Source organism: Metopolophium dirhodum, chromosome 9 (assembly GCF_019925205.1).
Source record: "Metopolophium dirhodum isolate CAU chromosome 9, ASM1992520v1, whole genome shotgun sequence".
Classification (NCBI taxonomy): Eukaryota; Metazoa; Arthropoda; class Insecta; order Hemiptera; family Aphididae; genus Metopolophium; species Metopolophium dirhodum.
The window spans coordinates 14,415,968-14,434,768 of record NC_083568.1 but is presented as its reverse complement, the minus strand read 5'-3'; the positions used below and the strand labels follow the sequence as shown (position 1 = coordinate 14,434,768).

Below are 18,801 nucleotides of genomic sequence, written 5' to 3'. Positions count from 1 at the left end.
AAAGAGTCAAAATATTTTGTAAATTTTATGGTGTATAGAAAATGCTAATATAAACATTCAGTCAAAATTTCATGTCCCTACAGTCATTTGTTTTAAAGTTACACCAAAAACCAAAATCGATTTTCTCGAAAACAGATTTTGCGTAAAAATTCCCGTTTTTCCTTAATTTTTCTTTTGTTTTTCACGTCGCTTGTGAAAACTACTGGGAAATTTTTACTTTTGACCCCCCAAAGTACCAACTAGATTCACTTTCCTATCAGAAAAGTTACTATTGAAGAAAATCCAAGCACTTTTACTGTCCTAAAAGGTGATGACAGACACAAAAATAAAAAAAAAAACACACATCATTGTAAAATCAATACATTCATCGCTTCGCTCAGAATCTAAAATATTATATACAACCAAACCAGGCTTATCGAATACATTAAAATATCTAGTATCATATGTATTCTATATTATACAATTTAAATATTAATCAATTTTATAACATACCTACCATGGAATTATGCAGCCGGTTCACTAAGCTATATTATGTGTGATTTATCCATACATAGAAGACTTTAGACTACATACACTAAACAGTATAGCCAGTTATAGAGTAGGTACCTATAAAAGATATAGGTAATAATATACAATTCTTAATTCGATTCTATAAAAACTTAATATTATACCGGCGTAACCATTTATTATAAATACTAAGTAGGTAGTAACTTTACTATTTATAACAAATGCTTATTATATACCTTTAAGTAAATATAATGTGTAGTATACACTATACACTATATAGGTACATTATACACTGGTAAACAGTAAACAGTAAAATAATACCTACAATATTATAGGTATAATATAATAATTATCATTGAAACTAAGTACAAAGTTACAAAGTTTCTAAGTTGTAAGTATACGTATATGTAATATGTATACATATTATGGATGTCATAACAGTATTTTAATTGCAGTTGACCAACCACACAGTTATTTCTTGTCTAACCCTTGTCTAACAATTGGAAAATAGATAACACTCGCAGTGGGAGGATATACCGTTCTTTGTTTCCTCTATATGACTTAAAAACAGTGAAACTCACTTTTGCTATATGTATACAGTAGGTACTACTATCGTAACTTGTTATTCGCTATAGGTAATAGGTCACTGTAATGAAATGAAATGATGAATTATTACTAAAAAAGTAAAAACTATTCTATGCAAAGAAGACGGGTTAAATAACTACTATATATTTATGATATTGTTGTAGGATTTTTATAAATCGGTACATAGGTTAGACTAATTATTTCCATAAACATCACACAAAATTCACGATAATATTAGTCATTAGTCATTACTCATTAGTCAACCGGCAAGCTGTTCTACCGTAAAATAGTGTTCATAGTTTTGTGATATAAAAACACCTTAAATCTAATCCAAATATTTTTTAAATTTATTTATGATGTTATACGTAATGTGTGAATGTCTCAGCTTTTTAATTATACAACAAAATATAACTAAAATCGTTAAAGTAAAAATTATTATTTTTTTGTTCAAATATCCAATTTCTTCAACATTATAACTTTAAACGCTAACAAAAAAAATGGTGACAATATATATTTTCGTCATTTTTAAATTTCAGTAGTAAAATGTATGGGGAATCTGCTTTATAAATTTTAAACCTTAACCAAGAACCAAAAACTGAATCAACATAAATTGAAAAAAACCACGAGAATTTTTAATGGTTATTAATAACTTAAACGCCTCAAAAAGAGTCAAAATTATATCATTTGTATTGTGTACACGTTTTTATTTTAATATTTTTATTAAACCACATTTTGGTGTAGGTATCTACCTATTAATTTCTGAACTACGACAATTAACAAAATTGATTTTGTTAAAAACTGGTGTTGCGTAAATATTTCTGTTTTTCCATAGTTTCCAGCTTTAGTTTTTCTTAATTATTCAAAAAGTTCCAGTTATTTTTTGAATTTTACCATACAAATAAGTAACAACTAGATACAATTAAATCTACCAGAAACCATCCTCAATAAAAATAATTAAAGTCTAAAATATTTGAAAAAATATAAGTAGTTACCTAATTAGTTTAAGATTAATTAATAATAGTAGTTATTCGAAAATTGTTTGCATACTAAAACAAATAATTCTGTATTAATATAATAATTTTATTTGAGTTATGATCAGTAAATTGTTCATCCAACCAAAATATTTAAAACAAAACAAAATGCAGTGTTCCTTTATAGTTCTTACCTTCTAGTAGATACCTACTTCATCAATTTAAAAACCTACCTACAGCGTTAAAAGCTCGAAGCGTACAAATCCAAAAAATCAATAAGTTTTATCCAGTTAGCTGTAACAAGGTGGGTAACATAATGTAGCTACGCGTTTACACTATAGTAAGTAACTTTGTTATAGATACCTATACACTATACAGTATACTGAGTTAAAAATGTTCCTATTATTTATTTTATCTTATAAAATAAGTTATCACACGATATATCGTTCCAAGTTTAGAATACGTAAGCTAATAGAAACCATATTATAATTTGTACATTGTACCTACGACCTACCTATTATTAATGTAAATACAGGGTGTAAATACATCTTATTTCTTTGATTTCCCCAGAATCTAAGAAAGTAGGATTGTAGGAATAGATTAAATTTACAAACCAGGCAGGACACTGTAGTCGGGTTATCCACAGGAGTTTGTATTATTATTTAATAATTTAAAAACATTTGCCTGTAATTAAAAAAATCGTGATGAACTTGCACTTTTTTATGTTATACTTAAATACATTTATTATAATAAAGTTATCTTGAAGATTTGTTTATTAACATTTTTTGAATACATTTGAATAATCAAATGAGGTCTACAATGAGTATTTATTTAACAAAGAATGTTTTAACAGTAAGCAGTATTAAATATCTCCAACAAATAAATAAATCCTTTTTGTTGTAGAAAAATGAATTGACACTTTTCAAGAACATCGAGAAAAATGAATTCCAAAAATGCGTCATTTATTTAGTTACTACCACGGTATATTATAGCTATAATATACCGTGGTTACTACAAAATAAAACACAATACCTACATCTAACATAACAAATATTGTAAACATTAATTTTATAATAGAAAAAGCCAATAGGTACATCAGAAAATAAAAGTTCCTATTTATAATTTGTATTTAATAATGCGGTAAGTAATTTTATAATCTCAGACAGCAAATAATTAATTTTACATTATTTAAAAAAAAAATTCTTAAAAAACGTTAGGACTCGATTTGTATTATAAGAATACATGCGTAAAAAACTCAAAATTGCCAACTTCCAAAGGCCATAACTTCAAAACTAAGTCCGACCGACAAATTCTGATTGCACCATTGTTCTTAAATAGTTAAAATGAGAAAGTTTCAAAAAAAAAAAAATCGAAAAATTTGCATGGGGTGGTAAAGTGCATTTTAGCCATTTGTATTATTTTTAATCTAAATAGTAAATACCCGTTATTCATTGTTGCGGACTGCAATTATGGCCCACAAGTTGAATAGATGATTTTTCCAAAAGAGTGACAGTTGAATTTCACTGTTCTTTGGACACTCAATTTCATAAAGGCTTAATCATGGCGATTTATTTATTTTTTTGTTTCATACATAATCTCCATGGCAATGTATTGTGTTCCAATCTATAGATGATCCTCCATTAACCATGTCAGTGACAATATTATAATGAGTGGCTTAACAGATTTTGTCAGTTTAACGCGGTACATAATAAATATAGCACGACTAGTACGAGTGTTGTAATGACAATACAAAATTAATAACAATCATAATAAATGTCAATAAATCAATCTAATTAAACACAAAACAATTATTTATAATTAAAATAGTTGAAGGTTTTTTAATATTATTCAGTGCCATGGCGAGGATATTTTTTCGAGGGGGGGAGGGCTAATTTGTATGGCCAATTACAACAACAAATTAAGTTTACACTGTATTTCTGATAAGTGATAAATAATTCATATAATAAATGTATAATTAATACATAAAAAAAGACAAAAATAAAAAATAGATTACATAAATAGAACATAAAGTCTAATCGTCTTTCTTTTTTTGAGGCGAACATTAATTATTGTTTCAGGGTCAATAATTATTTCCCGGTGAATATTCATGAGTGCTAGACCATTTAGCCTCGTCTCACTTGTTGAGTTCCTTAAATAGGTTTTTATCCTTTTTAATGTGGAAAAACTTCTTTCAACTGATGCTGTTGAGACTGGTAGAATGGCTAGTATTTTCAGCAAAACATGAATACTTGGAAATAGTTCTTCTGGACATTTTGATAGTTTCTAAAGGGCTTTTTGAAACCATTTTTGGTTCCACTTTGGACCATTTTTGTTGCCACAATTCAAATTCATTATCTAATAATACGGTATAATAAAATTATTGTCGTCTGACATTTCTCGGGGGGTGGGGAGCTTGAGTCCTGAAGCCCCCCCTGGCTACGGCACTGATATTATTATCTATAGTGCGACCAAGATTACTGTCTTAAACAGTAAAACCAGTTTGGTCCCAACTGGTCATCGTCTTAACTTGGTTGCACTATATAATTAATAATAGTATGAATGTATAATATAATATAATTTAATACATTTCCTCTAAGAAAAAAAAACAATACCTATATTTACCTGTACTTTATTTAATGGTGAAATCAGTCTAACTTATTAGCTATTAGTAACCAAAGGGCAAGGTTACCAAACAAATATTTTAATAATAATATTAACATTTGAGAGGACACCAAACCCGCATATGTTGTCTACTTGTCTGTCTTACAAACGTAAAATGGACAATTTTACGTTCACAATAATACATTTTACTCTGTAATTTCTAAAATTAGAGTGAAATGATATCTTAAAAACTTAAAGGTAAGATTATTATCTAGGGTATCTCATAAGATTTTTATTATATTTTAATTTTAAAACAAAATATGAGTATTTTAAACTCGCTTAAAAATTCAAATATAATGAAAGCCTGTACGATGCTCTAGGGCCTCGATAATAATTTTATGTCCGTATGCATATTCAATTTGTGTCATATTAGACATATAAATAAAAATAGTTTAACATGTTTTATGTGACACATAAATAAAATTTACTAGTATATTTTATTGCATATTGTATACGGACAATGGACATAACCTTCAAATACATGTGTTGTACACTGTACTTGAGAATATAATTAACTTATATAATGGTTTACTAAACTAAGAATAATATAAATCAAAAATATGTATTTAATTGACTTGTTTTTTAGATATATATTTAACCATAAAACAAAAAAAATACTAAAATCACAGTCGTTTAATAATTGGAATAATTTTTGAGAACAATGAAATTGATATTTTAACTAGATGTATTATTAATATTATTTTTCTGTATTTTTAAATAAAAATTTTAGTTATCATGTTTCAATAGAGTTTGACACATATAAGTGCATTCTGAAAATAATAATAATATAATGAATAGTTTTAATTAATAACAGTACAAAACAAAATAACTTTAAAATGTTTATATTATATGCCATTAAAACTCAATGGTAAACAAAGATTATAAAATGTATCTTTTTTCCAAAATGACGCTTCCTTCCAACAAACTCCTTTACCGTGAATACTTTTTATACTGTCAGAGCCTGTATAGTGAGGATCCAAAACCAAAAACTTAACTTCACCCAGTTCTTCATTGATGTCTACTCCTAAAATAGTGTGAGCAAGTACTCCACCGCCTAAAACATAAATAAATATAATATGATGAAATTATACTATTATTGCTTCTATTACCTATCATCACAGGAGTTCCGTGTCTATCAAAATGTTCAGACAGCTCAAGACACACTGAATTTAATGTATCACCTTGCCTCAAAGACATTATTCGACATGTGACATCCAAATGTGCATTTAATACAAATGAAACTTCCATTGAACCAATCCATTCACTAGAACCAACAAATGGTTTATTTTTGTCACCCAAATCAACTAAAATTTGCTGTATGTCACGAATGGAAGGCACAGGTTTATTGGTCCATCCTTGCCACCTATTAAAACATAGAAAATAATATAAGAAAAATAGCAATAGTTAAATTTAAAAAATGTTTTGTGTAGGAAAGAAATTTTAAAAACTATATGCAATAGATAAAACTTTGATTACTGATATTAAATATTCATGAATAACATTAAAATTAGATAAATAATACCTACTCATTTAAACTAATTTTAAATATTTTATTTGATAAATTTAATTAGATCATTTTAATACCTAAATGATTTTAACTATAATTTATGAGCATTTTAAATACGTACTTAAACCAAGAATATAATGTTTGTAAAGATCTGTAAGCACAACCCCACTGATGATCGTTAAAACCACCTTGACCGTAGTGGTAAAATGTATATGTACCCTGAATTAATGATTTTCTTCCATTTTTTACTATAAAAACAAAATGTATATATATAAACACAATAATAACTATAAATATGATAGGAAACAATTGAACAGTATAAAATTCAATTATGCACATCTATTAAAACAAAATAAGTTAACAAGATAGCTACAATATTTAAATCATATTTTCAATAAAGTTAATCATTTGCTGTGAGTTTTCATTTAAAAATTACAATCTTTTTATGTTTTCAATCTCCCTTAAAACCTCAAACACATGTTTCAATATCTATTCTCACATTAACCTCGTTTAAATTATTTAAAACATCAAAAACATTAAATTAAATTTTTTTTGTTATTTCTTCAATTATTGTTGCTCCAATTTCATTTTTGTATTACCTTTGATTTATTTCTATTCATATCCATGTCACATCCCCTCATAAAAAAAATATCCATTCTTCTGAGCAGTTCTTGTAACTCTTCCTCTGTTCCCAAGCTCAATGTTATGTTGCTGCCTAAACGTACATAGTTTGCAAGTAATAGATACCTAGCGCCTTAAACTATATGATAATAATAATACATTTTTTTTTCTATAACTTACTTCCTGAAGGAGATAGACCTTCATGTACATTTGTTAAAAGTCCATCATCATTCACAGGTGGCTTAGCATTAAATTGATAAGCATTTGATATACGAAACAATGGTCTATCCATGGACAAATGAAAAGCATTGTGTAATTTTTTTCTTAAATTACCTATGAAAATAAAATAAATTAACTACATCATATATTACAGAATAATTCATAAAATCATAATTAGGTATCAAATGTAATGTGTTATTTACAAATATCTTTTTTATTAACTTAAATTTCTAACCACAAAAAATAAAACAATATTGTTGTTTTTTGTAATAAACATAAATGAAAAAATGAGAATTAAAACTTGAGTTTGATTTTTTTTGTAATAGTTTCTTTAATAAATTCTAAAGCTATCAAACTGTAGTCTAATTCCAAATAAAATTGCATTACTATGCAGGACAACAACAGTGAGCAGTGTCGATTATCATGACTTCTACTTTCATAGTAATAGACATAAACCATGGTCAGACAAAAACTAGTCGACGCTGAAATGCGATCCTTTTATATTACCTTTTATATTACTTCCAATATTATATAGACTATTATATAAAATATCATTAGTAGTAAAATTATAATGAATTGATTGCCTGAAATAGCATATGACTAGTGATTTAAATTTATTATTAATATACATTATACATACTATACGAATCTATTTGATTGTGTGAACAGACGATTGTTAGAAAATGACACAATGTATCAGGCAAGAAATGATGAACAGCTGGGAGATCCTTGGGATTTGAAACCAAAAATGATTGAATTGATTGAACATTCTTGACTATACTATCATAAATCAGATTGTACGCCTGTGTATATGTGGCCCTCTTAGGAACTACACATAAAGTGTCTAGCTGACAACAAATAAGTTCTTCATCAAAGGGTTCTAAAACAAAACAACTTATTTTTAAGTTATCTATTGAGTTTAAATATGTTTAATTTAAAATGTACCATTTGTTTGATGAATTATAGGGAATTCAGATATATCTGTATTTTCAGTTGGTGCATTTGATAAATTTTGATAAACGGATATATTTAAAACTTCATAATCCAACTTATTTGATTTTACTTTTATTCCATTAATAGTTTCTTTTTCTTCTGATTTTCCCAAGTACTGTTTACTTTCTTTAATATAAAAAAGTGGTTTCAAACCAATCTAAAACAAATAAATTATTTTAAATTTTGTAATTATTGTGTAAATATTCAAATTATTTACTAAGAATTTGATTTTAAAATTAATAAAATATAAAAACCACGGGTAGTATCTCACAATATTTTGACTATTATAGTTACTTTTCCAGTTTTTGATATAAATATAATAATTTAGTAACTCATTTTATTAGTTTTATTAATTGTGACTGAAATCATCTTCCAAAAACATGTTATAACCCCCAGTGATATTTGATATTATCACTTATCAGAATGACAGGAATTATTAGATTTTGTTATTATTGTTTGCAGAGTTAATTTATTATTAAAATAATCTAAATATCTAATAAACATACCTTTTTTTCTAATAAACTTGTAGTATATAATGAGTCAAAATCGTTAATTTTTCTGTCAATTTCCAATTTCATACAAGTTCTAAAATATAATAAATCCTTGCTTAGTTCCTCTTTGATTTGAACTTGAAACTCAAGTTTTTCAGATTGAATGGCATTATCAATCTTTTTTAACTCCCAAAGTTTTACTTGTGAACCAACTATGTTCAAATAAAGTGAATAATTTTCATTAAATTGATCCTAAAATGAAATTAAATACTTAACAATAAATATTTAATAATAGCCAATAACAGGTTTCAATTAAGTAATATGATATGTATGTACATTATTCAAATACTCCTGGACGTTTTCAATTAGATCAGCATTTCCTGCCAAGCCACAGGTGGTCAAATTGTGAGGACAGTTATCGTCTACATTAAAAGACGAATCCACAAAGCCAATTACATAGGTTTTGAAAAAATTTTCTTCATTGATGTTAACCCCTAGTAGAACAAATTCGTTGATTTTTGACACCCCATTTTTCTCAAGGACCTACATAAAATGTAACAAGTTATTGGTTATCAACAAATCACAAGTTTCAAATTAAGAAAACAATTTTTGTATTTTAAAATTAAAATTATCAACTTTCCAATACACAATATTAAAGGAGGTTGACATTACCTGCAAAACGTCTTTGCAAATGACTACTTCACGAAGGATTGCGTCCATTATGTGTAACGAAAGACGAACAAAACTACAAAAATCCAACGACTGCTTAAAATGAACACTCGAAAAACGCGTTACACGTCATCTTGATTATTGGGTGAATAGCAAACAGTGAATGTCTAACAACTACTAATAAGTCTTATATTATTGGCGAAATCGAACACCGCAAGAAATGTTATCACTCAAAAATGTTATCTCATTTATCCACAGAAAAACTAGTATAGGGTCTTAGCACAGGTATACATACTACAGACTTTTTTTTTGTAGAACGATGTATCGTTGCCATCCCTATGTATACTTATTAGTATATTTAGGTATGTGGCTGTAGCTCGTGAAAAAAAGAAATAAATATGAGAATTATTCTCAATTGTTCTAGTTTCAAAGAAGTAAAGAACCATATTATTTTTCATGAACACTATAAGTCTAGAACTAGTAGTCAATGAGTCACAACTCACAACTCACAACTCACAAGAATATTATTTTATGAGATTATTTTTTAGAACAATAAAACAATTGAATAATTTTTATCCTAATTTAACGTGGGCCCGGGCTCCATAGATATTATCTATACTGTTTATGAACAAATCGCTTAGGTATCCTTTATTATTAAATTCATAAATCATAAGTCAATATATTATTCAATATATACACAAATCATACACCTCAAATCATTCATCATAGTTCATTCTTCATTATTCATATTTAACTATTACCATTAATGTATCGAGGATTTTTTCAAGAGGGGGATATAAAATGTACATGTTATATTGTGTACAAAGTTTGGTCTCCGGGGGGAAGCAGATACGCCACTGACTATTACTTCTAAACTATACTATTCACTATTCATACTACTCTAGCCTTGGAGGCAGTTAGTTTCTGAATGTATTGTCTATTCAAATTCGTTCCCATGGGCATTATGGTACTATTATTTATTTAGGACAGAATCATAGTTTTAATAAATAAGTACTAAGCATAACCATGCTAGTAGCCAGTAGGATAGAAATTAAGATCTAACGTTCACAAAATACAATCAAGTGATGAGTACTAATCTCAATTATAGTTTTTACATTTTAGCTAATTTGTCATAGATTCAGCTGTATTATATCTATAAACTTATATAACTTGTCTAAATCATAATTTAAGCATAGGCAAACAAAGATTGTTATTTTTGTCTAAATATAGGTACACCTAACCTAACCTAATAGTACATCTCTCTAGTCTCGGCAGACCAATGCATATCATGGAAATATAAGATTTTATTTGTTATATACCTAGGTCAAAGGATCACAGTCCACAGTTCTATATTTTATTGGTCTAGTAAATATTGACTATATAGCAGTGGATACAAAATACTATTAATATAGGTCCGTTTGAATATTTAGATATTTTGTATTTTTGCGAACAAAACTTAAGTATACTTTATAAATTAATATAATAATATCATGTTATCAAAATTTAAATTGAGTTTGTTTCTATTCAAATATATAACAATAAATAATAATTTACCAATAATTTTGGATTGCATTTTAACAAGTCTTGTATACCTAATAAAAATAAATCACTTTATATTTTAAAATATCTAATTAGACTATTGTCTATTTCACAATTAAAAGCATTTAACTAACTGAAATTAAATTTCTTAAATCATAATTATTAAATAATAATATATATATTCATTGTTTCAGTTGCTTTCGTATACATTAAAAATTATAATACTGTGTAAAGTATTACCTTTCATCTATATCATTTTTACTATTTTATATATATTATGTATAATGTAGGTATGTAGTACATCTATACATTAAAATGTAAAATATATTAAAATACATATTAATAGAATATTTAGCATTTACCATTAATTTAACTCTTGGTAAATCTTGGCAATTTCAAAATTACCCATCACTATTAAGTATTTATCTACAATTTCTAGTATCTATACCAAAACATAGTAAATTAAAGACCAATTTTTAAAATTGCATTTATCAACAGTATTTAATATGTAAAATATTATAAAAATTAACAGTATTTTATTATGATACATGAATTTGGAAAATACTAAATTTTTTGAGAATGATTATTTTAGTGAAAACTGACAGTTAAGAGTTAAAAACATAGGCATGTGCAGGATTTTTTCACAGCGTTTGCAGAATAATTTTACTAGGAATAACTTTATGACTTTATTAGTTTAAAATGTTTATCATGTAAAAATAAAGATGTTTCATATTTTAGATATTGTATTGATTTTACAATGATATGTTATTTTATTCTGTCTAAAGACACTTTATCTAGTAAAAAAAATTCTCTGAATATAAACTTTAAGGAAGTTTCTAGTAGCAAATTGGATCTAGTACTTTGTTGAATGGTGGGTCAAAAGTAAAATTATTTAAAATCAACAGAAAAAATATGAAGATTTGATAAAATTGTAATGAAAAATTATGAAATAATTGTTTGGTAACCATGATTAACAAAAAATTAGACTGTCTGGGTTCTAAATTAAATATAATTTTCATTGATTTCAAATTATTTAACACATTCATTACTGGCAGTGCCTTACTCAAACGCTGTATACCCTGTGTGCACGCCTATGGTTAGAAAAGTAAGTATAATTTTATAATAACTAATCAATCTAGTTTGACAACATAAAAAATAATTTTTTTAACTGAACAAAGTATTAAGAACCATGCATGTCACATACATAGTCTTTACATTTTAGATCTTATTATTATTTTATTTACCTACTATGTTCACTATATTGTAATACAAAATACATACAATATAATATAAGCTACATTGCTACAATGTACTAAAATAATGTTATAATTTGCCGAGCTTAAGTTCAATAAAAAAAAAAATAAATAAAAATATAATAATATTTATCAGTTTAATATTGATATTTACATAAAAACCTAAAATAGATATTATAAGAGATCAAATAAAAACATTGAATAACAATTATGTTTTCGCTGTTTAAATATCACAGATAAATTTAAAAAAAAAAGTACAACGGTCAGACTTATAAATTATTAAAGTGAATACTTGCAGTTCTAACACATCACAATGGCTGCAAGTATTTTACTTCATCTCAACTAGTGGTTGAATGAGTTGGATGTTGTTGATACATTTGAATCTGTGGTGCTGGATATTGAACCAACATTATTTGGGACACTGGTGTAGCCTGAACTTGCTGATTTGCCTGCTGTTGCTGCTGTTGTTGTTGTTGTTGAATGTGCTGTTGTTCGCTTTGTGTATCTGAATCAATCATATCGTCACAATCATCATCTGGATGTCCAGCTCCATATTTCACCCTTTTGAAACGCCCGTATAACGAAGAATATGGTAGATTATAATGTATAGCTGCCTGATTAATACTCATATGACCTAATCGCACAGATTCCAAAGCTTCCATCATAGCGTCCTCAGACCATGGGGTTGGATTGCTGCGGGACAGTTCAATTTTCTCACGTTTACACCGGCCATATAGTGTACCAGAAGGTATACCATAGTCGGCTGCAGCTCGTTGCACAGTTGTTTGTCCAGTTCGTATAGCATGCAATGCTTGGTCTAACTGCTCCTGACCCCAAGAAGTTGGTGCTGCATTGAATGGAGCAGCTAATCTAATTCCTTCCCGCCGCGCAATCTTGTATAATGTACTACTAGGTATGCCATAAGCTTTACTAGCTTTATTTGCTGAGATAGTGCCAGTACGCAGAGCATCTAAAGCAATGTTTAAAGCTTCATCATTCCAAGATTTAGCTGGTCCATCCTTTTTAGGAGTATCTATACCAGCGCGGTGAGCCCGCTGCCACAATGTAGTAGAAGGAATCCCAAATGTTATGGATGCTTTGGTCAAAGACATATTATGTGAACGTAATGCTTCTAAGGCGTTTTCCATGTCATCAGCTGTCCATCCTTTGCCACCATTTGTACCGTACTGTTTGTTAATATTGTTACTAGAACTATCTTCACTGACATCTGTAATTTAATAATTATATAAGAACACAAACTACAAAGAAATAAAACCACAGTATAAAATATATTTAAATGCAAGTACCTCCTGTATTAGAAGAATTTGGTAGTAATCCCAAAAGTTCAGGTGTTATCATCATTGTATGCATTGAATTGTCTTCATCATTTATACTCTACAAGTATAAATATTGTTAATATCATAAAAGAAATAATTGATATACTATAATATAGTATATAATAAATTATTATTACACGGTCATTAGAATGTTGTCTTTCTATTCCAATTGCATCTGATGATTGATCAATAGTACGAAGTGTTTCAAATTTAACACTTTCAAATTTTCCTTCACTTCCATCACTTCTCATCATATCATTTGAACACGATGTACCAACTAAAATTAAAATATAACACAGAATTGGAAATTATATAAAATAAATAAATAAATTTAGTTAAGAATAGTAACAATGAGGAAAATATAATAAAAAATAAAGTTAAGTTTTAAAATTCAACCTGAAACTGAACTATAAAATATGTTATAGTGGATAAATTCTGCATTATAAGCCACAAGGTATTATATATAATGGACATTTCTGGGCTGTTGCCTAGCTTAAATTAAATACAACTAAACTGTGTTTATCTCCTCTCCCTTGGAGTAATATTTATATAAGACAAAAGCTAATAAAACTCAATGGTTATTAATTATTATAACATCAAATAACCTATTGAAAAGAACAGATATACAGTTTAATCTATCACTATTTGGCATAAAATAGGAGAACAATTTTGAATTAATGCAAAATACTTTAATTGTGGACACAACTTGAATGTATAGAGAGAAAATAAGTGTTGTACAAACTCATTTCTAGATTGATATTTATTATTTTTACACTATGATAAACTTCTGAACAGTTCACATAAATATGAAAGAGCTGAGGAAAATAACTAAGTTTTGCACTTATATTTTTACTTTTTTGAATAGATTTAATATATTAATTTAATTAATATAAATTACTATTAATATACTGTAAAGCACATACATAGTTTCTCCTTTCCTAATTGGCAATTTCCTTATAAAAGTCAGTTGTATTTTCATTGGTTGGCCATAACTACCTTAGTTAACGTTATAAATCATCAATCAATCAATCTTACTCCTCAAGATTTAATAAATTTATGCCTATGACTCAGGGTCATAGGAGTAGATAACAGGGGGGCTAAGCTCAGTTAGCCCGCAAAAAATATACAGTGTTTTAGTTGAGTTGGATCGAAGCCTCTCCCTCTCCCACTCACATTGATGTTGAAAATCTTAACCCCCCCCTCCAGAAATTTTAATGGGTTTGTACCTATGTGTATAGCCTTATTCCTTCCCCAAATAAAAATACTAAGTACAACACTCATGAGAGCTCATGACGTGTTTAAGTAATATCATTACTCGTCGTATTACTTTATTAGTTATTTTAGTTACAATTAAACATATTAAAACAGTGAAACTATTTTATCTGTCTAAACTTAAATATTGAACTATTAATTCAAAAATTCAAAAACTCAAAATTATCTTAATTATTTTTTAAGCATATTACCAGCCATATCTCTATGTGTAGGAGTTGATGAGGGACTTGTGTTATTTTTTACTGGTACTGGTGTTGCCCTTGGTCCAACAGGCTGTATATCAGGCGTAATGTCAGCTTCATTTACTGTCATAACTGGACCTGTTGTGATAATCATCTGAAAATATCAAAAAATAAATAAAATGTGTATAATTAAAAATATATTAATATTTTACTTGTGAATGAGTTTGAACTGCAGCTTGTTGTAACTGTGGTTGATTTGTATGTTGTGTTACATGGCTCATTTGTTGTTGTTGTTGTTGTTGTGGTATAGGTATGTGAACTATCTGGGGCTGTTGTTGGGCTTGTAAACTTAGTGTAGAATGTGGCTCTAGTATGACCACTGGCATATCTGTTAGTGTCGACTTCATTTCTTTCTCATCATCTTCAGTTGATGTTGCTACAGTCATGCAATGGATAGTCTAGAAAAAAAAAACAACATTCATTAATAAATTATTATTCATTTCATATTGAGTATTGAGTATTTACATTTATAGATTTGTTTTCTTGATCAACACTGATAGGCGCAAAACCCGACTGTTCAATTCGATAATAACTTCGATTAAACTGATCCTGTTGAATTTGATTAGGACTCATTTTTTTTGAATAGGGAGAAGTTCTGCGTTGTAATTTTGTGAACACTCTTCCACCACTTTTTAAAGGGCCCAAAGGAGTTACTTCGGCAACAATAGATGTATCACGTTCATCTTCGGGCACTTCACATAGTCCTTTAATCTTTAACTGGTCAGCTGTCTTTAGAAGAGACTGAAAATATAATTAATTTTATCATTAGATTCTGCTTTTACGCAAGCTTTTTAGACTTACTTGTAATTCAGCTTGAGACACATCAATTTCGCCTCTATACACAAACTCTATAATGAATTTAAGATCGTTAAAACAAACATCATAAGGCAGTATAATGGTTGGATGTTTACATGGGTTATCCATCAATAGTTTTTGGAAATATGATGAGCAAGCCGATAAGACAACCTATAACACAATGTTAATGTTTATAAAAAATGCATAAAACAAAGAGAAATAAAAAGTCATATTTCTTTAATCATTTACTTTGTGTGCTTTAAGTGTGCTCTCATTGCAAGCAAGAGTAACATCAACAAACGATTCATTTCGAAGAAGTTGATGAAACACAGAGGTCATATTTGATTGGTAATTGTTCCATCGCAGACAATAGTGCTGGCCATTAACTGTCATTGTACTTCTGAAATATTTGAAATTACATTTTTAAACTGATAATACATATTATAGCCTATATTGTTTGTCTTTACAATATTACTACAGATTTGAATACAAATTAATATAAAAATAATAACCTATTAACACTTTATATTCGCAGTGTTTTATAGTTTTGGTTGAGACTAAATATTTACCAATACCCATCATATAATTCATAATTGTTTTTCTTGTTTGATTTAATTAAGTCATTTTACTTAGAATAAAATAATAATTAAAGTTCTAACTCTAGCATATTATTTTATGTTCTTATTTTGTTCAGACAAAATCATTACTGTAATATTTTTTAAAAATGTGAAAAAATTGCTTGTATGAAATAAAATAATTCTTTTATTTTATTCCAAATTGTATTGATTTATAAATTATATATATTTTTTTTTACTCAATAGATATATTTGTATAGTATCATTAGTTTGACAATTTAATCTCAAATTGCAATCATTCAGAAAACATATTTCAGACGCTCGTTAAGTGTAAAGTCCAGATGGGCATTTCATTAAAAAATCAATAGTCAGTTACCACCCAAAAATTCAACTCGAAGAGGGACCACACGTTTAACTTTTTTGTAGGGCGTGTAAGTGTTCATTATAGTAATTGAAGTTTATTTTAATGTTTTTTTTTTATATATATATAAGTGCCTAATGAAAATGATGTAATATTATATTTAATATTATAACAACTAAAATGACCAACAATAACGAAAAATGCAATAACCAATAATGCTTTAAAATAGAAATATTAAGGTTATTTGATAGATTATATAAATCTGTTTTTGTACAGTAAAATTAATTCTAAAAATAGGTTATTGCGTAGGTATAAGAGCATAAGACGCATATAGATTGTTAATGCAGTGCCTAAAAATAAAATACATTTTAGTTTTTACGCCATAATCTAATATTATACAAATAATTAATTCTACATCTGTTTAATCGTAATTAGAATTGGTACAGAACAAACGCTATAAACTCCAAACAAGACGCCAAAAACAATTTCATCAAAAAAATAAATAATACCCCAGACAAGAATCAGTACAACGTTTGAAATAGTTAATATAATATTATATTGGGACGACGATATTAAGAGGAACGGGATCTGTTAGGATATCAGTATTATATCCCTACTACTATTATAGAATAGTCAAATCAAGGTTCTATCGTTTTTTGTGACGGATGAAAAATGTCTTAAAATTTTAAGAACATTAACAATGTGGGCTGTGGCTCTGGGATTTACGAGGATATGTCCGATAATAAACGATATTCGAGGCGGCATTATAACGAAAATAGTGAAAAGAGACCGTAAAATAATTGTAGTACTCAAGTGGCGCACATCGTTATTTATAATGAGGTTTGTGTATTCGTTCCGACGACGGCAACGTGGGATGTATTATTTTTTTTTTGAAACCGTTTTTTAATGGAATCTCTACTGTGTTTCAATGCGGTGCTGGGAATGCAAAATGCTGAGTGAAATAAAAAATGGTCGTTGTCGGGGTACCCAGCTCGGGTAGATGAGAGAAACGAAAAACGAAAATTACTACGAAAAACGCCACGCGAGCCCGGGCGAAACGAGACGATCGATTTTACGGAATCCGGCCGGGTAAACAGCGATGGCGAGGAATGGGTCGCACCCTAACCTAACCGTTGACCACCACCCAACCAAACCCCGGGAATTGGGGAGAACGAAAAAGACGCATCGCCGGATCGTAAATGACGCAAAATCTTCAAAAACTTATAATTATAGATATAATTATCGTTAGGTATCGTTATTGTCGGGAACGGCGCTTTCTGAGAAAATACGAAATAAGTGAGAAGCGCAAATGGCGAGAACCAGCGTCGTGGCCACGGTGGAAAAACGTTTATCGCTTAGTGCTCTCCTAAAACATAATTTATACCACCCGCCCCCATATAGGTGGTACCGAAAGAACCGGGGCGAGAATAATAATAAAGCGTCGCGTGCATAAGCCGGACGACGGCTTGCCGGCACGCTTTAATATAATAACGATATTATGCAGTACGAACGTCGCGACTCGTGACACATCCCTTACTCTCTTCACACGTAATAATATAATTAAATTTGAAAATATTCAAAAACCGCCCCTCAACCGCACGGTGTGAAATAGCCTCCATAGTCCACCGAGCGATGCGTGCATACAGCGGGACGGCATGTGGGTAGGCAAATGCGATGAGAAAGAGTGTGGTAGAGAGGTAACGCGCACACGGACGTGGGAAAAAATAAAACGAAAAATAAATAGACGGCATTTTTTTGGGGGGAGACGGGGAGGGGGAGAGAAAAAATAGAAATAAAAATAAAATGGAGAGGAAAGAATGTTTGTACAACGCAAACGACGGCGACGGCGGCGGACGCAATTTTTACATACTTACACGGAGTTTCCAAACAAGGAGGAACGGACAATTTGAACGGCCGGCACAAAGCGGGAACTGATGATAAGCCTACATTTCGTTGTCGACCTCGTTCGTTCCGTTGTGCGCTCGCGTTCGCGTCGTCGCCGTGGCGTGTACGACGCGCTCGCCGCCGCGTATCCTGGTCACCCGCCCGCCTACGTACCGGTTGCCCCGGCAACCCCGTGCGGATCACCATTTCCACCCACCCACCACCCACCCATAATACGTAGAACGAGTAACGGCCGACCGACCGACCGTCGTGGACGGGTGGTCGGGCTGCGGCGGCCAAGAACGATGGTAGGAAGAGA

At 29.2% G+C, this 18,801-nt stretch overlaps 2 protein-coding genes across 4 annotated transcripts; both read right to left on the bottom strand.

The window, feature by feature from the left end:
* Window positions 1-5,285: 5,285 nt before the first annotated feature.
* On the bottom strand, window positions 5,286-9,442 carry LOC132952774 (ufm1-specific protease 2-like). The gene is made up of 9 exons (XM_061025200.1): window positions 9,228-9,442; window positions 8,892-9,098; window positions 8,571-8,807; window positions 8,017-8,221; window positions 7,712-7,951; window positions 7,033-7,185; window positions 6,353-6,479; window positions 5,834-6,087; window positions 5,286-5,778 (listed from the first exon to the last, which is right to left on the bottom strand). The coding sequence occupies exons 1-9, from the start codon at window positions 9,273-9,275 to the stop codon at window positions 5,570-5,572; spliced, it is 1,680 nt and encodes a 559-aa protein (XP_060881183.1). The 5' UTR covers window positions 9,276-9,442; the 3' UTR covers window positions 5,286-5,569.
* Window positions 9,443-12,134: 2,692 nt separating this feature from the next.
* On the bottom strand, window positions 12,135-18,599 carry LOC132952426 (longitudinals lacking protein, isoforms H/M/V). Of its 3 annotated transcripts, none has more exons than XM_061024723.1 (9): window positions 18,473-18,599; window positions 15,912-16,062; window positions 15,669-15,833; window positions 15,333-15,608; window positions 15,020-15,265; window positions 14,817-14,961; window positions 13,491-13,630; window positions 13,324-13,411; window positions 12,135-13,244 (listed from the first exon to the last, which is right to left on the bottom strand). In XM_061024723.1, the coding sequence occupies exons 2-9, from the start codon at window positions 16,053-16,055 to the stop codon at window positions 12,355-12,357; spliced, it is 2,094 nt and encodes a 697-aa protein (XP_060880706.1). In that variant the 5' UTR covers window positions 16,056-16,062; window positions 18,473-18,599; the 3' UTR covers window positions 12,135-12,354. The 3 variants fall into 3 exon arrangements, with proteins under 3 accessions (XP_060880706.1, XP_060880707.1, XP_060880705.1); XM_061024724.1 differs by having other exon boundaries at window positions 15,912-16,059; window positions 18,473-18,545; XM_061024722.1 differs by lacking the exon at window positions 18,473-18,599 and adding an exon at window positions 16,175-18,438.
* Window positions 18,600-18,801: the final 202 nt, after the last annotated feature.

Bases quoted from the DNA above. Each gene is read 5' to 3' on its own strand.
- LOC132952774 (XM_061025200.1), bottom strand. From the start codon at position 9,275: ATGGACGCAATCCTTCGTGAAGTAGTCATTTGCAAAGACGTTTTGCAG. The intron at 9,099-9,227 runs GTAATGTCAACC...CATTTTATGTAG, and splicing joins TTTGCAAAGACGTTTTGCAG to GTCCTTGAGAAAAATGGGGT. The intron at 5,779-5,833 runs GTAATAGAAGCA...TTTATGTTTTAG, and splicing joins CGGAACTCCTGTGATGATAG to GCGGTGGAGTACTTGCTCAC.
- LOC132952426 (XM_061024723.1), bottom strand. From the start codon at position 16,055: ATGACAGTTAATGGCCAGCACTATTGTCTGCGATGGAACAATTACCAA. The intron at 15,266-15,332 runs GTAAATACTCAA...TTTTTTTTCTAG, and splicing joins AAGAAAACAAATCTATAAAT to ACTATCCATTGCATGACTGT. The intron at 13,412-13,490 runs GTAATAATAATT...TTATACTTGTAG, and splicing joins GACAACATTCTAATGACCGT to AGTATAAATGATGAAGACAA.